Source organism: Lytechinus pictus, unplaced genomic scaffold, assembly GCF_037042905.1.
Source record: "Lytechinus pictus isolate F3 Inbred unplaced genomic scaffold, Lp3.0 scaffold_20, whole genome shotgun sequence".
Lineage (NCBI taxonomy): Eukaryota > Metazoa > Echinodermata > Echinoidea > Temnopleuroida > Toxopneustidae > Lytechinus > Lytechinus pictus.
The window spans coordinates 4,852,432-4,874,451 of record NW_026974141.1 but is presented as its reverse complement, the minus strand read 5'-3'; the positions used below and the strand labels follow the sequence as shown (position 1 = coordinate 4,874,451).

The window sequence follows — 22,020 nt, the reverse complement described above, 5'->3', positions numbered from 1 at the left end:
AAAATCAGATAAAATGGGTTTTTTCGACTCGCTGTACGGCGGACGTAGGGGAAATGTGACTGAGGTATAAAACATCTATAATACCTTTCCCAAGTTATTTTACTGGTTGCTAGGAGATGAAATTCAGACTACATATATACATGTATCTATTCATTGTGCCATCACATACAGGAATACTTCAGGAAATGATACACTTATTTAAATGTTTACTGCAAAAAAATATATTATTCAACACAAATCATGCACTACAAAGCATAAATATTTAGAACAAAGTGAGTTGTTACACTTTCACATGATATGGCTTCATACATGTAGACAACTAACAGCCAACATTACCAGTATAATTCAATATATAGAGAGAGTCAAACCATTCTTTTATGATAAGTGCTAATAAACAAAGATCACTTTTTTCATTGGGTATGATAACATTCTCAACTACCAATGTTGTAATTGACATTTCATAAATAGATAAATTCTGCATATTTTCCTGTTTTTCATGTTCTTTTTCTTTTTTATTTATCGTTTTATTTGGAATGTAACACTCTAGTTTTCACTGCACTTACGTAAAATCTGCTGACATAAATCTGCTTTTCGTTTAAAGTTTAATATTAGACAAAAATAGCCATGAGATTTTTAACCATATGCAACAACCAATTGTGCAGAACCGATTAATCATCTTGCCACACATCTGGAACAAGCACTACTTTTGTTTTTACTTATAGTGGTGCTAGAGGTTGGTGAACCCCACCAGAAAATGCACACTTTCGTGCTGAGTGTTGAATTGAGACAACAGCCCTACAATGTTCAGCGAGCCCAGAGAAACAAACTTTATTGAATGTAATATTTCATAACGTGACTTCACAATTCAACATCCAAAGCATGGCAGAACTCGAACCCTTTAAATATGTTCATTTTCTGGTTTCACTAAACTATTTAGCACCACTGTAAATGTGTTACTTTTATACCATTACGAAACTTATCAATTGCACTAAAATCTACACTTCTAAAGCACTTACAGTAGTATTACAGACATTTTCTTCCACCTGTATGACTTCAATTTTCAAACGATCAATATTATCTCTTTGGTAATTTTTCATAGAATATCCTCGCATTTTTCTATTGACTGTGAATGACATGTTCGCCCATCCAAAATCTCTAAAATAAATTACAATGTAAATGTACACAGGGGAAATTCAGTCTACACAACCTTTGCTTCTGCAGAATGCTCATCATTTTGCATATTTTGAAAAATCACTCATTTTCTTTGAATGTTTTCACTTTTAAATCCCAAAAAATCTCCTTTATAATATGTATAATTTTAATGTTAATCACAATATAATATTCTAAAAGCTTTTATATAGTACACTCTCAAATATATTAATCTCACTTTACATATGTGCAAGAAGTGTATATATACATAAGGTGGTTCCAAGTTTGGTGTTGGCAGCTGGTGTCGGTGTTGGGTTAATTTACACCAGCCAAAAGACTCAAATTTGAAAAAGATCAGTGGTTAGACTTCAGTCGCTTGGTGTTAAGCTATCCATGTGATTGATATCGCTTCCAGAAACCCACATTTGGTGTGGGTGGGTTGAACTCTATAAACACCGGCACTAACACCAACACCAAACTTAAAATCACATGTGGGAGAAAGCATACAGAGGTCTATTCACACGCGACACCAGAAACCTTGGCAGTTTCCTTGGAATATCCTACTGAAAAGAAGAGATGAAGAAAAGGTGCCCCAAAATAGTTATTTGAATATCATGCATTCCCACTTACTGAGTGTTTAACATTCTTGCAATGATTCCAATATTTTGTTGCATACCTGTTTTCTTATAAGGACCCTTTAAGGGGTATTAAGATTGAAGGGTAAAGAGCTCCTATAGATGCAAAGAAACAATACAACAAAAATCTGAAATATATTCATAATTCAGTACATATGAAACACGGATGGCATGAATTTACAAAAGGGAAAAACAAGTAAGATCAAGATTTCTGATATTATTATGAAAGTAATGAATTATATAATACTGCAAATACTAGGAATATTGAATGCATGTAATAAAATACCTGGTAGGGATCTTATGAGATAAATGCTATACACAATGAAGATACAACTTAGATGCACAAAGCCAAGGGGTAAAAAAAACATACTTGGGCATTTTATGTCATTATAATGAACAAGCTCAGAAACTTAACTCCCCAGTGTCCCATTTTCTAAAATGCAAATTTGGTTTTGTGTTCTACACATCAAATTCTTCAATCTTTGGATATGTGTAAATTTAGAAGAAAAAAAACACACTGAAATTTCTAGAAAATAGGCCGGTGATCACATAATACAAAACTCAGTACTTACTATTAAATGCAGAATTTGGAATAACCTCTCCAGCCAAACAATAACTATTAAACATAATTGAAATAAATATCAATTGGTATTAATATAAACAAGCAAATTCAAGCATAGAAATTATTTCCCATTTTAGAACCTACTGTACACACAGACTCCTGATGATTGGCAATTCAAAAACATTTCAACATCCATTTCGTTCTGAGACATTTCTTACTCAAGGACTTGCACATTGATAAGCCTACATCACACACATATTCAATTCAATCCAAATTCAAATATTCAATTCCAAAGACTAGCTAGACTGGTCTCTCAACTTGAAAACACCAAATACAACTTTCAACCTGTTCAGAATAATGAAAGATATTTACAAAATTTCTAGCACCTGAATACAACCTACACATAGAAATCATCATAATATCTATTTCATTCTGAGCATTTCGAGTAGAACTTGGCACAGGATAATCTACCACCTGTTGTAAAACTGAATTAGTAAAAGCATTTCTAGTGCATCAATGAGGGCGTATGGTTTGATCTGGCAAATTAGCTGATATCACTAGACCCTAGCAATAAGACCTTAGGGGTGAGAGTATTTTTTCAATTGCCTAAAGGCCACCGCACATATCACGACAGGCCTTCGACCTGATTTAGGAAGAAATCGCTTCTTTTCTGACATATAAATCAATAGATTCTTCTCATTGAGTCTAATTAACAGTATGAAATACAGATATTACAATTTGGGCAAGTGCAAGCCGTTATTTTAAAATATAGTATAGATTGGTTTCAAATCTTAGGCGATTGCATGATTGTTACGACGTCATTGCGATTCGATGTAGCGTAGTCTTGAATTTGATCATATGTCTTCATATGTAAATAAGATATTCCATGTCTCAATCTTCACATTAAATGTTATGCCGATTTGTTCCGATATCGGGTCGCAGCTCTATCAATCATCTATGGAAAGCTGGCAACATCAACATCTAAAACACATGTTTTTCAAAATATTTTCTAAATATGATGTACATGTATATCAGACATTGGCTGTTTTCTTGACAATTCAGTGTGCTTCTCTGTTTTCAAAGGACATTGTGGAAAATTCCTAAATAAATAAGTGTTTGGTACCGCAAAACCGTAATATAGCCTTAAAATCGCATGAATGACTAGAACGCTAGAGCGAAATAATATATAATAGAACCGAAAAAGACAATGGATGCTAAACGGCGAGATGTGATTAACTGTCAAGGTAAAAAAATTTCTAAAGAAAAAAAAAATTCCTAAAGAAAAAACTTATGACATTGATGGATTTCCATAATACTCGAGGTTGGTCAGATCAATCATAACTCTTTGTAAGATGGGGCCCTGGTTAGCATGGCAGTTCAGGTGGGCATCCAAAGCAATTGGCATCATCACGATGGGTCTTGATGAATGCCCTACAAGGCCTAGTAGCAGAAGCGCGAGTTATGACCCCTGTACATACACAAATGCGTTCCTTACTGGTTTCTATTTACCCACAATTCGATGCCCCAGGCAATCCTAGGCAATCTTGTAAACTGGTTAATCAGCGCTATTGCCACATGCAAAGCATTTCTATAACCAACTTTTGAAGCAGATTCAAATAATGTAGATTTAAATTTAACGGTTACTACATTCTCTCATTCATAAATACACGATCAATGGTGCAGTGGTTCAGAGTTGACCTTTTGGTGTTGGCGTTGGAACAATTTACATGTATCAGCACAGCACTAAACACAAAACGAAGCGGGTTCTTGGGTGCATCAAACTTGGTGTTCATACTTGTTTTGATCAATTAAACTCAAGGAAGGCAATCTCTCGACTGTTCGCCCAACACCAACCCTGGCAAATACAGTATAAAACTTGAAATTGCCAAATGCAAGTGCCATCCAGTTTCCACCGAATAGGCCGTTATCAACCTAAGGGATCGATTAGCATTGTGAAGTTTCGAGAGGAAACCTTGAATATTTTACTTCATAAGCAACATTACATGCCTCACAATATTAAAGCAAAGTTTATATTTTCCCTCCATAGCCTCCAGTGTTCACTGGAGGCATTCGAGTTGACACAATGACTGTAGTCATCATAATCGCGGCAATTAAGTGACCGATTAGCCTAAAATATCTCAGGAGAATCCTGTCTAACCTATTTAATGAAGTTAAACAATCCATTTAACATTAGTATTCTCCAATAGATATAATATTTGCACTCTGTATTTAATCAAGATTTGTGAGTACATGTGATTTCTATGCACTAGAACTCGAGAGTGCAGTACACTATGTATTAGGTGTTAATTACATTGATTTGCTTTCGAAACAGACCACTCGAATACACAAATAGAGATGAAGTTTGACATATTATATTAGGTGTGTATTTTTCAGATATGACACAATAGCTACCTAACTCATGGACTACGGAATGGGCATCGTCAGGCATAGAAATTTTTGACGATGTGTTGAATGGGGCGTCGACACACCGGACAGGGTTTACCTCGTCGCCTCAGTTTCTTGGCGCACTTGTAACAGCAGACCTGGTGGCCAGTGCGGCCATGGATGATGCAAGCCGTCTTGGGTCGCACGCAGCAGAATCGGCACAGCTCCTGGGCGTGGCTGGCAACTGCCCCACTGCCCATCGTGGAGCTGCCCACGATTGGAAGGGGAAGGGTTGTGCTGGAAGTAAGACCAGGGGATTCAAGTCGGGGCGACTGGAGAGTCATGGTTTGGTGGGGGCCAACTGATGTCTTCTCTGTGAGTGAGGTCATGACTGGGATATGATGCATAGGATGGGTTGCAATTGATGGCCCTGCCAAAGGTGAACTGCCACTTGTTTGACCTCCTACCTTGGTGATCATCTTCTCATGGCTACAGCCTACAATTAGAAGAGAAGATTTGAGAGAAATATCATCATTGGTCACACTTTTATCGGAGGGGTGGGAGGAAAATAGTGGCTCCTTTAACCCTAAAATGGCCGAGGGGGGGGTTGATTCAACCCCTCCCTCAACATTTTCTGCAATCATTCCGCCGCGCGAAATTTTTTGACCGCGCCACTCGCAGAGTTTATACTTTTAAGTCTCGCGCATCTTTTGAGACCAAATTTACGACGCCCAGGTACGCGGTTCTGAAATTACGCAACATGTTGTAAGTGCATGTCAGACCAAAAATTGTTCCTAAACGTGATTTTGTGTACAAAGTCAATGCAAATTGAGTTTTCTCATCTTATTCATTAAGATATGATTATTTTTACTTTAAACAGCTGAAAGCAATTGATTTTAGCATAATTATGCTTCAAAAAGGTTGTGCAATAAATCTGGTGAAAAAACAAAGAAAAACAAAAGGTTGAAAAACAAGGAAATACATAAGAAATTCATAAAACAATAAAATACATAAGAAATTGATTTCCAAACCGAAGTTTTTTTCAATTGTCATTGTTAAGAATGCTACAAAGAATATTTTTACCAAAAAAAGCATTCTAGGAGCTTTATTTAGTGAATTAGAGCAAAAAGTATGATTTATGCATAAATTAGCATAATTAATTCATATAAAATAAAATCTCATTATTTTGGAAAATTTTACCATACAGCCTTGTAGATTACATCGCACACTACCAGCATGCAAATTTTTGCGGCGCTCGCGCAATCGGCGGCCGAGATCTCAGGGGGGGGTTGAATCAACCCCCCCCCCCCCCGGCCACAGAACAGCCAAAAAGCCCGGCCTAGTTAGGGTTAAAACGACCTTTCATTGACAAATCATGGGGAAATCGAGGCTAAACTCAGAACAGAGAAGGGATTCAAGTCTTCCACTCGGCTGCATGCCTGGGGGTGTTATGTAATAGATGCCAGCATGTCTGGGAGGTCAATAGGAGAGCAAAAGTTAGTAGACTAACCCACCAGAAGTAAACTGCGTGTTTTCACTTTGAAACATGTAACTTCACAGAGATTAATTTATTTTGGTTTAGCAATCAAGAGACCTGCTATGAGTCTAGGAATTGGGATTGTTGGAAACTGGAGCTGTGATGATCCCAAGTAAGTAACCATCACGAGTTTGGTCGAATTTGTGCTGTCCGAACTTTTATCGCATTAGTCCGACGGGCGCTCATGACGGACGGATTATATTATGCAAGTCAATTGGCCTTTTGCAAATTTCGTATTGATTCAATTTCCCCATGATTTGTCAATGGCTGGGTCCTTTAAGATCTTGGCTGTGGATCATGTGACCGTGAAAAATTGTGGTAAACTATGAAGTTGTTACCATAAAAACGGTGTCTTTGTTTTACTTCTGCTAAAAAAATATTAATCTATTACCAGATATATCGGAAGCATTCAGAACAAAATTAGTACACTTTCGAATTAAATCTATCTCACAAGTGATGAAGGAATGACACTATATGCTGACGAAACCTCAAAATAACTCCTAATACTACTGACCTGTTGTTATTATTGGTGTTGCCTGAATCAGATTAGTTGATACTGGAAGGGTACTTTTGACGACTGGTCGAATACTATCCGCACCAGAATGGCCAGAAGATTGTCTTTTGAGGCATACGCCAGAGTCTTCCCTACTGACCAGTAATGCCCTTCGCTTCCTGGGCGTACATCCAGCAGCATCCCCAGAGCTATCGCTCGAGTGGTGAGACACAGTATCAGCAACTCCTTGAGTGTTCTGAGACACGTCACTCCCGACACCCTGATCTTCATTCCCATGAGTCGTGCTACTATGAGGGGTAAGAGTGCAGGATGCAGGAGCTCGCCTGTTGATATTCAAAGGGATCGCTTCTTCAGACGCCTCGTGAACTGTTGTCAGGTGAGTCAGGGGGGCTTTCCCATCCTGGCCGTGGAACCCTTGGAGCGGTCTCAGGGGCGGTGCCAACCCTGGTGAGGATATCTGGCAGAAGACGTGCCTCTCCTCCTGGACATGACTCCGGCTATGTTCTTCACCCTCATCACCACTCTTCCCATCTGCAAAATCCCTGGGAATGGACTGGAAGCGAAGTGGACTGGCTGTTCGATGTCCAATACCCGCTTCATCACTTCCACAAGGAGCATTGTCTGCTTGTGATAAGACTCTCGCTGGGACGCTAGATTGACGGATCTCATCTTGATGGCAGCCAGCTGAAAGAAAATCAAGTGAATCCTATTTCATTCAAGAAATGTACAATTTTTCCCCCACAAGTCATCAACCAAGACCCATCTACATGTAAATATTCAAAGTAATGGAACCTAAATTCTAACAACTGAGACTCATGGCACCAACCAAATAGCTGCACATGATCATTACACATCAAGAGCAAATCAAGGCTAGCCATTTCAAGGGCTCTTATTACTAAGGATCTGGATTAGGCCTGGGCCATTACAAAAAAAAAAAACATTTGAAGGTTATCGCAGGGTGAAAAAAGAAAAGTTGCTGAAATTTCACATTTTGCAACCTTACATCCCTGGAATGGCCATCGATTTTCCATAATTTCCCCCATTTTTTTTTCATCAAGTTGGAACTATCAAGACAATGAAGATTATTCTGTTCTTTGTTGACTCCTAACTATTGTTTTGACTCGATGTCTTATTAGAAGTGCTAACATAAAATGTCTACATATGGGACTATATATTTTTTCATCTCATTATTGTTGTAATGTACTTTATAAGGGGCCCCTCTCACAAGCTCTGCTTCCATGGGGTTCCAAACCTATCATGTATTCTCATTTTTGTTAAACTATGTAATATGTCTCTTGTTTTGATTGGTTTAAATAAACATGAACTTGAACTTAATGAACAAGGATTCAAACCATGCTGAAGTCTTACCAGGTGCAGAAAAGGCTCTACGGAGTACATGCTTGTCACCTAATCTTTCTGTAGGGTTCTTCCTGTCTTCATCGGCAAGCCAACCAGATCTCCTAGCCCAGCAGAAGGAACAGTAGCCGTGCACAGGGTTGTTGACCTGGTTGCATTCGGAGCACTTCCATTTATCCTGCATTTATCCAGTAAAGTACATTTTTACGCTCAACAAATATCTTGAAAACAATGCTTTTCCCCGACTTCACCTGACATTTTGCTTTTGGAAAAAAAGTATTTTTAACAGTGTAGTAGGTTTCACGGTACACCATGTATATTTCTTGGGCAAGTGTTGGTCCTGAAAAGGACCACTCAATCTCTTAACACTTGCCCCAAAAAGATACGCGGTGTACCGTGAAACCTACTACACTATTCTTCTTCACCATGGAAACCTTCAGAAGTTACAGTATTTTTAACTTCCCTGACTTTCCAGAGATCCCTGACCCATATGGGCCCTGTTTTACTCCAAAGTAAAGGCTTGCAAATATTATATTAGATTCACAGAAAATAAGCAAAATAAATGTTCCTAAATCAGTCAGGAAATTTGTTTATGTAGAACAGCATTCAAATCACTATCAGGAATATAAACAGTCTATATGAAGTGTCAAGCCTTTTACTATGCACAAGCATTTCAAGGAATAAATTCCTGTCAGGTACCCATTAATCACACCTGTTTTACTCCAAAGTAAATGCTTGCAATAATTAAACAAGATTCCCAGAAAATAAGCAAAATAAATGTTCCTAAATCAGTCAGGAAATTTGTCTATGTAGAACAGAATTCAAAGCACTATCAGGAATATAAACAGTCTATATGAAGTGTCAAGCCTTTTACAATGCACAAGCATTTCAAGGAATAAATTCATGCCAGGTACCCATTTATCGCATCTGGGTTGAGTGCAGCCCAATAAACAAAGTGGGCATTTTCCTAGCAAATTCATGTACTTCCCGCCCAGCAAGGAAATACTTGGAAAAAAAGGGCAAAGGCTAGGAAGTACTTCAGATATACTGGGAGTTACAGGGAAATGCTAGTTTAGGAAACACCTGGGCAATACTTGAAAGTATTCAACAAGTATATTTTCGTAGGATTTCCCTGCATATCCAACTATTTCCAATTTTTCTGAAGAATTATCGAGGGGAAATTTACCAGAACCCTGTGATGTTAGAAGGTGTGCGGTGACCTTTACAAACACTGTTTTAATCCATTACCTACTGAATCCAGAAGGACCCTATACAAAGCCTATGGGTATAATAGAATTCAGTAGTCAAGGGATTGATACCCACCTCTTCAGGTATTTCCGAGTCTGTGGTGTCCTCATCAGCAAACCTGGAATCACTGGAACTGCCAAGGTCATCAACCTCTACAAAGATCTATCAACAAAATATACCAGAATGGTTCAGTAAAGGAAAATGAAGCCCTTGAAACAAGTTGATTCATATAACGGTAAGAGGAATAAATCTACTTAATTTTCTCCCTCCCTCACCCTCTTCTTCTCTTTCTTCTTCTCTTTCTCCTTCTTCCTTCTCCTCTTCCTCTTTTTCGGTGCCTTCTTACTTAGGCACTCTGCATAGACAGTCTCTATCGACTGTTTGGTGCAATCATTGAAAAAAATGAAATGAAAATCCATACTTTATTGTTCGAAATAGACATGAAATGAAATACTCCGAAAATTTGCTTTGCCCAATTGATCGTGGTCCCGGCAGCCGCTGTGCAGCGCTGGATTGACGAGGCTCTATCCCTTCAATCGTTGAACGCCAAACAGGGCAGCAGCAACTCCCATCTTTTAACGTGTTTTGGTCTGACGCGGCCGGGGTTTGAACCCCTGACCTCCCGGTTGTGAGATGGACGCTCGACCAATTGAGCCAACACACAGATCTTCATGGTGGGAGCCACTGAAGAAGCATCTAACATCACCCTTAATGGCAGGAACGATATCTTGCAAGTCTTCAAGAAGATGGCAAGCATGTACTTGCCGAAACATTGAGTTTGGGCAGTCCTTTTTAGGACCAATACACATTCCCACAAAAAATACATTTTGTACCATGAAGCCTCTACATTGACTCATTCTTCACCGTGGAAACATTCAGAAAATACATCTAAATTCAAATGCCTACCTCGGCCTCGGTCGTAGTCGAGTCTGACCTTGCATCATTGCTTTCAGGCTCCGACTCAGAATCTTCTACCTCATACTCTACAGAGAATCGATCATCGTCCATAAACCAAAGATCGTCAGAAGTGTCAGTAACGACAGCAGTTTCCTTACCCTGGAAAGAGAGAACGATGGAGAAAAGTATGAATGAACATGTGTGAAAATGTGTTTGTGAAAAATGACCTTTCACTCAAGACCAACAACGTTCATACATGTTTGTTACGTCATCATATTCATTGCCTTGTAATGAAACAAGTATCACAGGACATATGAATAAAACATGTGAAAATGTGTTTGTGAAAATGACCCTTCATCCAAAAAACCAGCATCATTCATACATAACATCAGATTCCTTGCTTTTCAATGACAGAGTATCAAAGGAAATATTAATAAACGTGTGAAAATGTGTTTGTTAAAATGACCCTTCATTAAAAAACAAACAACGCCTCACACATGTTTGTTACAACAGCAGATACCATGCCTTGCAATGAAAGACTATCAGAGACAGTATGAATGAACATGTGTGTGGAAATGCCATCTTAATGCTGAGATAATGATTCCCAATTGAGAAATAGACGCTCCATCTTGGGCAGAAAAAGTTGCGATCATCAAAAGCAACTATACTTTCAGCCATTTAAAGGAAACCAAAACCCAAGGAGAGAATCAATTTTATTGGAAAGAGTAAAATGAGAGGAACAATTAAAAAAAAGTTTCATGTACACAAATATTCAGATTTTCCCCTTTACTTTACATATTTCAGTTTATCTCCTCCTGACCTTGACACATGTGGTGTGAATGATATTTTCCCATGACGTATGTTGTGCTCAGAAGGAGGCAAGATGCAATTTGAAAGACACTGAGGAAAATCTGAAAATTTGTGCACAAAACAAATGGAGAGTTGTCCACATAATCAGCCATTTTGAAGCACGTTTGCCAATTTGAGGATCCCCATAGAAAGTACAACAAGACTTTTTAGATGTCCATATTTTGGTTATTTCATAACCGATTTTGATGAACTAAAAAAAAAAAAATCCTCTCATTTAACTCTTTCCAATAAAATTGCTTCTCTTCTTGGGTTTTAGCTTCCTTTAAATGCACACATAAGACTCGTACGATCAATTAAAATAGTTACATCCTTCGTCTAAATTGTTGACTGTCTATGTAATATTGGATACTAATTAAGTTCTCAATGGTCATAACACACTTCTGCCTACATCCTACCCACCTGCACACTGTATATCTCGCTGCTCTGTGACTTCACATCTTCCTCTGCGTTGTAGAAGACGCAGTACCACGGCCGACCTTCTCGACCACGCCCATCGGCCACGTCCCCTCTCGACCTCTTCACCGTTGACCTCTTCGTTGCGGACTTCAGAGATGACCTCTTTGACGATGACCTTTGCGATGACCGATGTGATGATCTTTGCGATGATCGATGTGATGACCTGTGTGATGACCTTTGGGATGACCTATGCGATGACCTTTGGGATGACCTGTGACTTGCTCTCGAGGCTAGAGTTAGGCTGGATGACTCAGATCTTGAGCGTGATTTCCTTCCTGTGAAATCAATTCAAACAAAAACTGTCTTGCTTTACATCAGATTACTTGCATACGCACATCTTCGTTTATCTTTAAGATCAAAGATGATTCCACAAATTACAAGATCAAACACTTCACTTCTCTCCGGTCCGGATGTTTCCTCTTCCTTGCTTTAATAGTGATAAAACAAGCACATATAGAAACACAGATCTGCATCAATGAATGCAAATATTGACCAAAAATATGACAAATTGAGCTGTAAACTTGTTCACTCATTGAAGTTTAATGTACTGTATAACTCTTAAAGCCTCTTGCATAAATTCCAGGTGTGGTAATCCGACATCCATTTTATCTCAGATATTTTATTTTTAATCTCTGTTAAAATCAGTGAGATAAAGTACCCTTAAAACCTCCACAAATTTGTATTTTTTGAGAACCATTTTATCATCATTTTTTATAAGACACACCTATTTTTGACGCAATATCCCATGAGAAACGCTGTTTTATAGTGCTCACTCTCATCTCATTCAACCAAAAGAAATCCATTCCGCCCGGTGTTACAAAAGAGCAAGATTGTGTCAATTTATTGAATTCAGAAGTGCTTCAGATGCAGGTCCCCGCCTTACAGAGAGTTTTGATAGTTTCAAATAAAACTCAAGTTGAGATTGATCTGAATTCCTATTTCTTAACAACAATTATCTCAGATTGAGTTTGATTTGAATCTATTGCAACTCTTTGTAAGAAGTAGCCCCGCCCAGCCACCTGATTTGGGGTAAAAACAGTTCTGGAACAATTAAACTGAAGTTACTGAATCATCATATGGGTATTCAAACTAATCAACATTGCACATTATCAAAATGGAAATTCACTGATGCTAGTTTCCTAAAAAATAAAGGTCAAGGTTAATTTCCGACTGTCATGGCTTTCATTCTTAACTGTAAAGATACCTCTTAGACAATATATTCCCCCAAAGCAAAGACAATATCATCTCCTTTAATACCCTGGGGATATTGGTGCCAACGCATTCAGGAACACAAGATAAAACTCACAGAAGTCATGCACATAAAACAAACACTCAACTCCGGATGTTTTTGCTTCGTGCAGTTGCAACAAAACAATTAAATTTGACATGACTCTGTGGGGTGACTGTGGTCCGTGCAAATATTTGGATAGTGGGGACTAAAAATGAATACTCCAGAACTACCTGAATGCTTGTATCATTCTCTATGTTGCAATACATACTGATACCTGATAATGACTGATGATGTAACCATCTTTTATCAGGCTTTCATTCACAGAACCGCCCCGGACTAGACAAGACTCATGAAAAGCGGTTATATGAGATTCTCAACTTTTACAAAATGGAAGGAGTTTTTCTAAAATGTGATTAAAGTTTCATATCAATCTGGTAATGGCGTCATAATGTAAAAAAAGTTTATTTCATTAAACATTGTAAGGGAATGGCCATAAGACACTGCTCTGCATGCTAAAACTGTCACATTGTCTGCATGTACACCCATTTTGTCTTTTGGCCTTTTGGGGATATATATATACTGTATCAAGTCATCATTATCATCACTAAGTACTATAACAAAGTCCACTTCTGTATTAGTTTAGTAGAAGAAAATTGATTTCTCATATCTTTTAGAAGCAGAATCAGTCGGTCAACACCTGTTTCTGGTTTGCGTTTGATTGCCATTGACTTTGGCAAAGTATTAAATGAGTCATTGTCAGCATGATATTGTCTCATAAAAAGTCACGTGGTGTGGAGATGCTAATGTATACCTGTATGTAGCGAATTTGTTCTCAAAAGTTGTGCAAGACTTCAAAGAAAAACATTTAGCACCCCTATCATTCACAACTGTGTGACAAACTTAATTTGTGTTCCATACCGGTTCCATTCATGCATGGAGAAATAACAATACACGTAATAAAAAGTGTAAAATGTCAACAAAATTCTGATTTTTTGGCATCTCATAATTTTCTTTAAATATCTCACAATTTTCTTCTGAGTTAAACCTTGGTCTAACTTCAACCTGGCCCCATAACACAAAGGTTAGTGATTAATAAATAAAATGGGTTGACACGATCATCGTTGTATGCGCAGTTTGTTCAGTTGACTCACTGGGAACCCATCGGAATCGTTCAAATTAGCGTTTAATAACCTTCATCTTAAGGGGCCCTGATTTTAGTTCAGTTTTTTGTCCTTTTGAATCTTCCCATTTGTGAGCCCACTAGAAAAGTGACTTTGCCCAAAAATATCAAAATTTAAGGCCTGGTGGGTGTTTGATAAAGCTGTTTCTTAATTCAGTATGACTTTATACACCCAAATGTTCATTGGAGATGGTTCAGCACATAGGAAAGGATCTCCTGTCAATCGTAAAGTCGCTCTTAACTTACAAACAGCTTTATGAAACACCCACCAGTTTTCTGCTCTTATTTCTATAGTAGAAATTTAATCCCTCAACTCTTTAAGCAGAGACTCAATCTCTCAATATTTCAAGCAGCAAAAAACACTGAGTAACACTGTAAAGTCAACAAACAAGTTTTCCCCGCGCTTAGAGATAAGACCCCATCTGAAGTGCAGTTATACTTGGCACAATGAGGTAAAAAGTCCATGTATCTTTAAACTTTTGAATTATCGACAATAAAATCAAATGACTTCCTAAGTTGATTAGATCGCAAACAAGACAGGAGTTACATGTAGGATCTTATCTGTTAAATTGATACTCTGTGCAATCATATCTATAATAAACATGATTGTTGACATGAAACATATAATGATTCTGGTTTATGATACAAAGTCATTCTCTATTACTACATCTAGCTACATGTAAATGACATCAAAGTATATCTCCCTGGTAGCCTAATAATGGACTCCAGAAAACAATAGGCTTTGATTCTTCATCACCAAAATGGCAGCTACATGTCTCTATAAATGACCCATTCATTTGGTCTTGAGGCAATTGGTCTAACTCTAAGATGTAGTCTATTAACACATCCATTTGGTCTATCATCAATTTTGGTTCAATCGCTATTTGGTCTACATTACAATACACTTGGTGTAAGACCTATTTAGTCTAATGCAAACATGGTCTAATTTCCCCTTTTATCAGATTCTTTATTTTGCACTTTTCGGCTAAATTATTCGAATATAAATAGTTCATTTCATCATGGAGGCTTAGTGGTGTTAACCTTTTGGATATCAAATGAAATGAGCACAGCCTACTGAACTAGAATTTAGATTAAATGATCAATGGGCTACATGGCAATTGGACCAAATGTTTACCTGGGGGTGTTTCACAAAGAAGTATAGAATTGCGCTTAAATGTTGACGCATACATGATATGCAACGCGCAATCTTCTTGATTGATACGCGGCACTGCATGTCCTGTTGGCAAGATCTGACCAATGCGGTCATGCCTTTAATAATGCACCCAGCTAGGCATTTAAGTGCAACTCTCGTTACGCTTTCTAAAACTAGTTTCCTGGAAACCGATTCAGGAAACCAGTTTGGAAGATCGCATTGCCAGCGTTCCCACTTGATCACATGAAAGCGGTTTTCAAAATCACTTCACGGAAAGCAATCTTATTGCTATGGAAACGCTCTTCAGTGGGGCAAAACGTTTCGCGCGAAATTCGAAACTGCAGCGTAGGCATGCTACACCTGTCGTGTGGAGTGGCGCGCTCAAAATGTGCGAATATCGCTTCCCGAGAACGGTTGTGTCCTCACTTACGCTAAAACCAATTCAACAAGGCAAAGCGATCTTGAGAACTACCTCACGAGTTGGTTTCTGAACCGGTTTGGAAGATCGCTTCGACCGTTCTCACTACACATTAAACTAGTTTCCACTAATCTGGTTTTAGGAAGGTAGTGAGAACGGTGTCTTAGTCATACTCAATCTTCGTGAAACACATCCAGGTTGTAGATGAACTAGACCATGTGAAATTAGCCCAAATGGAAAGAAGACAAACCACACATAGCCCAATGGGAAATTTACCAGGTTATCAAGATCTTCTTTGAATGGAAGATGACCTTTGAATGTATATTCCTCATTAGAGAATGAATCATAAAAACCTGATAATTTTGTTATCAATTTACTCAACCTCCCCAGAAATAAGGAAAACATTTTTTTTTTAATGAATGCCACATCCCTATGCCAATATTGACACTAAACTGACCAAACGTAAGATTCAAATTCAGACTTTGGACACAATTCTTGGAGGACGTTATCCACCCTATCACAAATTTTCCCTGAAATAGTAATCCTGCATCAATTTCATTTTTAGTGCAGGCTCTTGCGAAAAAAAAATCAAGGGTTCAGAGAAAAGATTTCTGGTATTCACACAAAGATCTGGGGCCCGTGACATAAAACTTAGCAATGATCTTAGAACATTTTTCTATGATTGATTTCATTGACAACACGGTACAATTGATCGTGAAAACCGAGTGTATGATTAATTGCTAACTGTCGTGTTGTGGTACCCTGATTAGATTACGGCATTATGGTCCCCTAAGATCTCGGGAATGGATCACCCCATTCATAAATAAAGCCATTGAACTGCTTGAACTGCTGTTTTCTTCAGGGACTCTGGGTTTTGATTCTGCTCATGAACATGGATAATAAAAACGCAGTTCTTGTATAGCGCATATCACAGTATGTCATAACGTCCCTATGCGCTTCCAAATGACTTGGGTATTATTACCCCGGCTTTAGCCCGCAGCCTTTTACAGCGCGGTGGCATTTCAAGAAATAAATTCCTGCCAGGTACCGATTCACCTCACCTGGGTTGAGTGTAGCACAACGTGGGTGAATTCCTTGCTGAAGGAAATTACGCCATGGCTGGGATTTGAACCCACGACCCTCTGTTTCAAAGTCAGAAGACTAATCCACTGGGCCACAACGCTCCATTAAAAAAGAAACGCTGGATAAAAAAAATTAATTGGTATAAAGCTGTATTCCTATGGAGTTCTAGCTTAACCCTTATCAAACGGGGGGGGGGGGGGGAGTCAATTTGAACCCCCCCCCCCAGTCACAGTATATTGGTCCGAAATAGCCCAGTTAATAGAGGGTTAACAGTTATTTAGAAATTTAAATCTAAATCTAATAAACGTAATAAAAAGTGTAAAATGTCAACAAAATTCTGATATTTCTGGCATCTCATAATTTTCTTTAAATATCTCACAATTTTCTTCTGAGTTAAACCTTGGTCTAACTTCAACCTGGCCCCATAACACAAAGGTTAGTGATTAATAAATAAAATGGGTTATCAAGATCATCGTTGTATGCGCAGTTTGTTCAGTTGACTCACTGGGAACCCATCGGAATCGTTCAAATTAGCGTTTAATAACCTTCATCTTAAGGGGCCCTGATTTTAGTTCAGTTTTTTGTCCTTTTGAATCTTCCCATTTGTGAGCCCACTAAAAAAGTGACTTTGCCCAAAAATATCAAAATTTAAGGCCTGGTGGGTGTTTGATAAAGCTGTTTCTTAATTCAGTATGACTTTATACATCCAAATGTTCATTGGAGATGGTTCAGCACATAGGAAAGGATCTCGAGTCGTTCGTAAAGTCGCTCTTAACTTACAAACAGCTTTATGAAACATCCACCAGTTTTCTGCTCTTATTTCTATAGTAGAAATTTAATCCCTCAACTCTTTAAGCAGAGACTCAATCTCTCAATATTTCAAGCAGCAAAAAACACTGAGTAACACTGTAAAGTCAACAAACAAGTTTTCCCGCGCTTAGAGATAAGACCCCATCTGAAGTGCAGTTATACTTGGCACAATGAGGTAAAAAGTCCATGTATCTTTAAACTTTTGAATTATCGACAATAAAATCAAATGACTTTCTAAGTTGATTCGATCACAAACAAGACGGGAGTTTGGATCTTATCTGTTTGAAATTGATACTCTGTGCAATCGTATCTACAATAAACATGATTGTTGACATGAAACATATAATGATTCTGGTTTATGACACAAAATCATTCTCTAGTACCATGAGGCCTACAGTTACATGTAAATGACATCAAAGTATATCTCCCTGGTAGTCTAATAACGGACTCCAGAAAACTTTGTAAAGAAAAGTTAACAAACAAGTTTTCCCAAACAAGTTAAAAAGCTTTGATTCTTCATCACCAAAGTGGCAGCTACATTGTACATGTCTCTATAAATGACCTATTCATTTGGTCTCGAGGCAATTGGTCTAACTCTGTAAAGATGTAGTCTATTACCACATCCATTTGGTCTATTAACAATTTGGTCCAATCGCTATTTGGTCTAAATTACAATACACTTGGGTAAGACCTATTTAATCTAATGCAAACATGGTCTAATTTCCCCTTTTATCAGATTCTTTATTTTGCACTTTTCAGCTGAATTATTGGAATATAGATAGTTCATTTCATCATACAGACTTAAGGGGGTGTCGGAAGAAAATATTTGCGATCAATCGCATATATTCTGTTGCAATTTTACAATTGATTGATCACTTTTAACTATAGCCAATCAGATTACACTCCTTGTTTCGTGGAGCAGATTAGCAATCAATCGTAAATTTGCAATTAATTGCACGGCATATGCTTGATTTTAGGAACGAAACTAGACTTGCAATTGATCGTAAGTTTCTTGCAACTCCCCATGGTGTTAGACCTTTTGGATATCAAATGAAATGAGCACTGCCTACTGAACTAGAATTTAGATAAAATTTAATGGTCAATGAGCTACATGGCAATTGGACCAAATGTATACCTGGGGGGTGTCTCACAAAGAAGTGACTTAGAGTAGCGCTTAAGTGCTGACCCTTACAGTACATGATAGGCAACGCGCAATCTTATTGATTGATACGCAGCACTGCACATCCTGTTGGCATGATCTGACCAATGCGGTCATGCCTTTTATAATGCACCCAGCTAGGCATTTAAGTGCAACTCTAAGACACCGTTCTCATTACGCTTTCTAAAACTAGTTCCCTGGAAACCGATTAAGGAAACCAGTTTGGAAGATCGCATTGCTAGCGTTCCCACTTGGTCACATGGTTTTCAAAATCACGTCACGGAAAGTGATCTTGTTGCTATGGAAACACTCTTCAGTGGGGCGAGATGTTTTGCGCGAAATTCGAAACTGCAGCGTAGACCTGCTACACCTGTTGTGTTCCCGAACAACGGTTGTGTCCTCACTCACGCTAAAACCAGTTTAACAAGGCAAAGCGATCTTGAAAACTACATCGCGAGGTGGTTTTCTGAACCGGTTTGGAAGATCGCTTCGACCGTTCTCACTACACGTTAAACTTGTTTCCACTTATCTGGTTTTAGGAAGGTAGTGAAAACGGTGTCTTAGTCATACTTCAATCTTTGTGAAACACCTCCAGGTTGTAGATGAACTAGACCACGTGCAATGAGCCCAAATGGAAAGAAGACAAGGCAGACATAGCCCAATGGGAAATTTACCAGGTTTTCAAGATCTTCTTTGAATGGAACATGACCTTTGAACGTTATCTTCCTCGTTAGAGAATGAATCATAAAAAACCTGATAATTTTGTTATCAATTTACTCAACCTACCAGGAAATTATGAAAACATTTTTTCTTTTTCAAATGAATGCCACATCCCTCTTCCAATATTGACACAAAACTGACCCAACACAAGAATCAAATTCAGACTTTGGACACAATTCTTGGAGGATGTTATCCACCCTATCACAAATTTTCCCTGAAATAGTAATCCTGCATCAATTTCTTTTTACGTAGGCTCTTGCAAAAAAAAATCAAGGGTTCAGAGAAAAGATTTCTGGTATTCACACATAGATCTGGGGGCTGTAACATAAAACTTAGCAATGATCTTAGAACATTTTTCTATGATTGATTTCATCGACTTCACGGTACAATCGATCCTGAAAATCAAGTGTATGATTAATTGCTATTAAACTGTTGTGTTACGGACCCTGATCAGATTACGGCATCATGGCCCCCTAAGATCTCGGGAATGGATCACCCAATTCATAAATAAAGCCATTGAACTGCTTGAACTGCTTTTTTCTTCAGAGACTCTGAGTCGGGTCCTGCTCACATGGATAATAATAATAATAATAACGCAGTTCTTGTACAGAGCATATCACATTACATGTATGTCATAACGTCCCTATGCGCTTCCAAATGACTTGGGTATTATTACCCTGGCTTTAGCCCCGCAGCCTTTTACAGCGCGGTGGCATTTCAAGGAATAAATTCCTGCCAGGTACCCATCGTCTCACCTGGGTTGAGTGCAGCACAACGTGGATGAATTCCTTGCTGAAGGAAATTATGCCATGGCTGGGATTCGAACCCACGACCCTCTGTTTGAAAGTATGAAGACTAATCCACTGGGCCACAACGCTCCATTAAAAAAAGGCTGGATATAAAAATAATTGTTATAAAGCTGTATTCCTATGGAGTTCTAGCTTAACCCTTATCAAACTGGGGGTCAATTTGATCCCTCCACCCCCAGTATGTTGGTCCAAAATAGCCCAGTTAAGATAGGGTTAACAGTTATTCAGACATTTAAATCTACAAGGGTCTAAAAAAATTCAATGTTCCCATTCCACAGCCCTGGAAAAGATCTTCTTTATCACAAATGGGTGTTGAAATATATTTTCATTCTGATAAGAGCAATTCATTGTCTTCTTCCCCTATATGCAATGCACATGATTTTCCCGCGCTTCGGAACAAATATTGACAATGATATGATTATGATCTACTTAAAGATGTTTTTGTGGCTATATAAGTTCAATATAGCAGGGGCAAATTGTTTCCTGTATTAATCTATAATTTGAAAGCCAGGACTGATTCATATTAAGTTTAATGTTTACCAAGTAGTTGAAAACATGATATCTTATCTCCTTTTACGATTATTGTCACATTAATAAACATTGTGAGCATACATGTAAATTGTAGCCATCTTCAAGATGCACAATGAACAGCTGAAATCAGTCTGTTTGGAGGAGTTTTAAACATTTCTTTTTAGTTTCTCCTGGAAAATTAATAATTAATAAACAATGTGAGCACAGCCCTCCTCAAGGTGCACATTAGACAGCCGAAATAAGTCTTTTCGGAGGAGTTTTGAAACTTTTTTTTACTCTTTTACTTTTTAGTTTCTCCTAGACGACGAGCCATATTGCACACAAATAGGGACCTACGTCAAGCGCAATGCATTATTCCCCTCATTGTGGGGTTCTGATTTTGATTGATTACTTATACTTATACTATCTCTCTCTCGTGTCTGGAGCGAACACAGCATGAAATTACTTATCAAAACACGAAGGGCCGTTTAGATCATCTGCGGTAATCGCGAGGTACATCGTCTCCCTTTGGACTCGCAAATTGCGTTGTCATGGCAAAATGTCAATCAAGGGAGAAAGCGTGCACTGCACAACAATCGAGGCCATGCGCTCAGCCTCAGATAAAGGACTTCCGTTTTCTATGCCGCGTTTACGCCAAGACCGTTTAGATCTACAGTCCAACAGTGGATCACGCTTTGTGATCTCGCAATGGTGCTTCACTGTCTAGGGTGTATTTTCCCTCGTGATTACCTCAGATTCGTGCTCTAGCTTTTGTGCCGAGACCGTTTAGATCCAACGACTTGTCTTGAACGACCTGCGGTTACCTCCGGAGGCACTCCAGATTTTCGACAGATCTAAACGGGGTATCAGTTTAAAAGTACACCGAGGTGGTGTCAAATGTAAGATCCTTGCTTATTTTCATTTAACTTCAATAATTCAAGGAGATATATTTTGAGGGAAAATGCTGTATTTAACATAAATCAATAATGAATGTTTGGGTATAGGTTCCCTGAACAGAGTGGAACAATTTATTAAAGTTGTGAATACATTACATTTAGCTTTATGCACCATGCAAAACAAGAACAACACCATGGTAGTACTCACTAGATGAAAGACATGTCTGAGGGGGCGGAGTCACAGAGATCCCAACATCGGGCTCGTCAGTACCTCCTGGAAAATAATAATAAAATGGGTTGAAAGTCATATTGTTAATGGATAAGACTCCGGACTTTAAACCAAAAGGTCCAGGGGGGATCAGATCCCACCCAGCACTTGCGTCCTTTGACAACACGTTCATCTAAATTTGCCACTCTCCACCCAGGAGTAGTAACCATGGGT

At 38.4% G+C, this 22,020-nt stretch overlaps 1 protein-coding gene across 8 annotated transcripts in view; it reads right to left on the bottom strand.

Annotated features, from left to right (window-relative positions):
* The window catches only part of LOC129282859 (uncharacterized), a 46,200-nt gene that overhangs the window by 1,844 nt on the left and 22,336 nt on the right, over window positions 1-22,020 (bottom strand). For 3 of the 8 annotated variants that reach the window (XM_064114700.1, XM_064114702.1, XM_064114703.1), the window contains exons 7-13: window positions 21,787-21,852; window positions 11,553-11,884; window positions 10,293-10,442; window positions 9,462-9,548; window positions 8,151-8,316; window positions 6,783-7,466; window positions 519-5,227 (exon numbers count right to left, since the gene is read on the bottom strand). In XM_064114700.1, the coding sequence (XP_063970770.1) occupies window positions 4,788-5,227; window positions 6,783-7,466; window positions 8,151-8,316; window positions 9,462-9,548; window positions 10,293-10,442; window positions 11,553-11,884; window positions 21,787-21,852 (1,925 nt within the window). In that variant the 3' untranslated portion in view covers window positions 519-4,787. Of the gene's footprint in view, window positions 1-132; window positions 5,228-6,782; window positions 7,467-8,150; window positions 8,317-9,461; window positions 9,549-10,292; window positions 10,443-11,552; window positions 11,885-21,786; window positions 21,853-22,020 lie in introns of those variants that run through there. The other 5 variants (XR_010296761.1, XR_010296762.1, XR_010296763.1 and 2 more) reach the window with 3 other exon arrangements.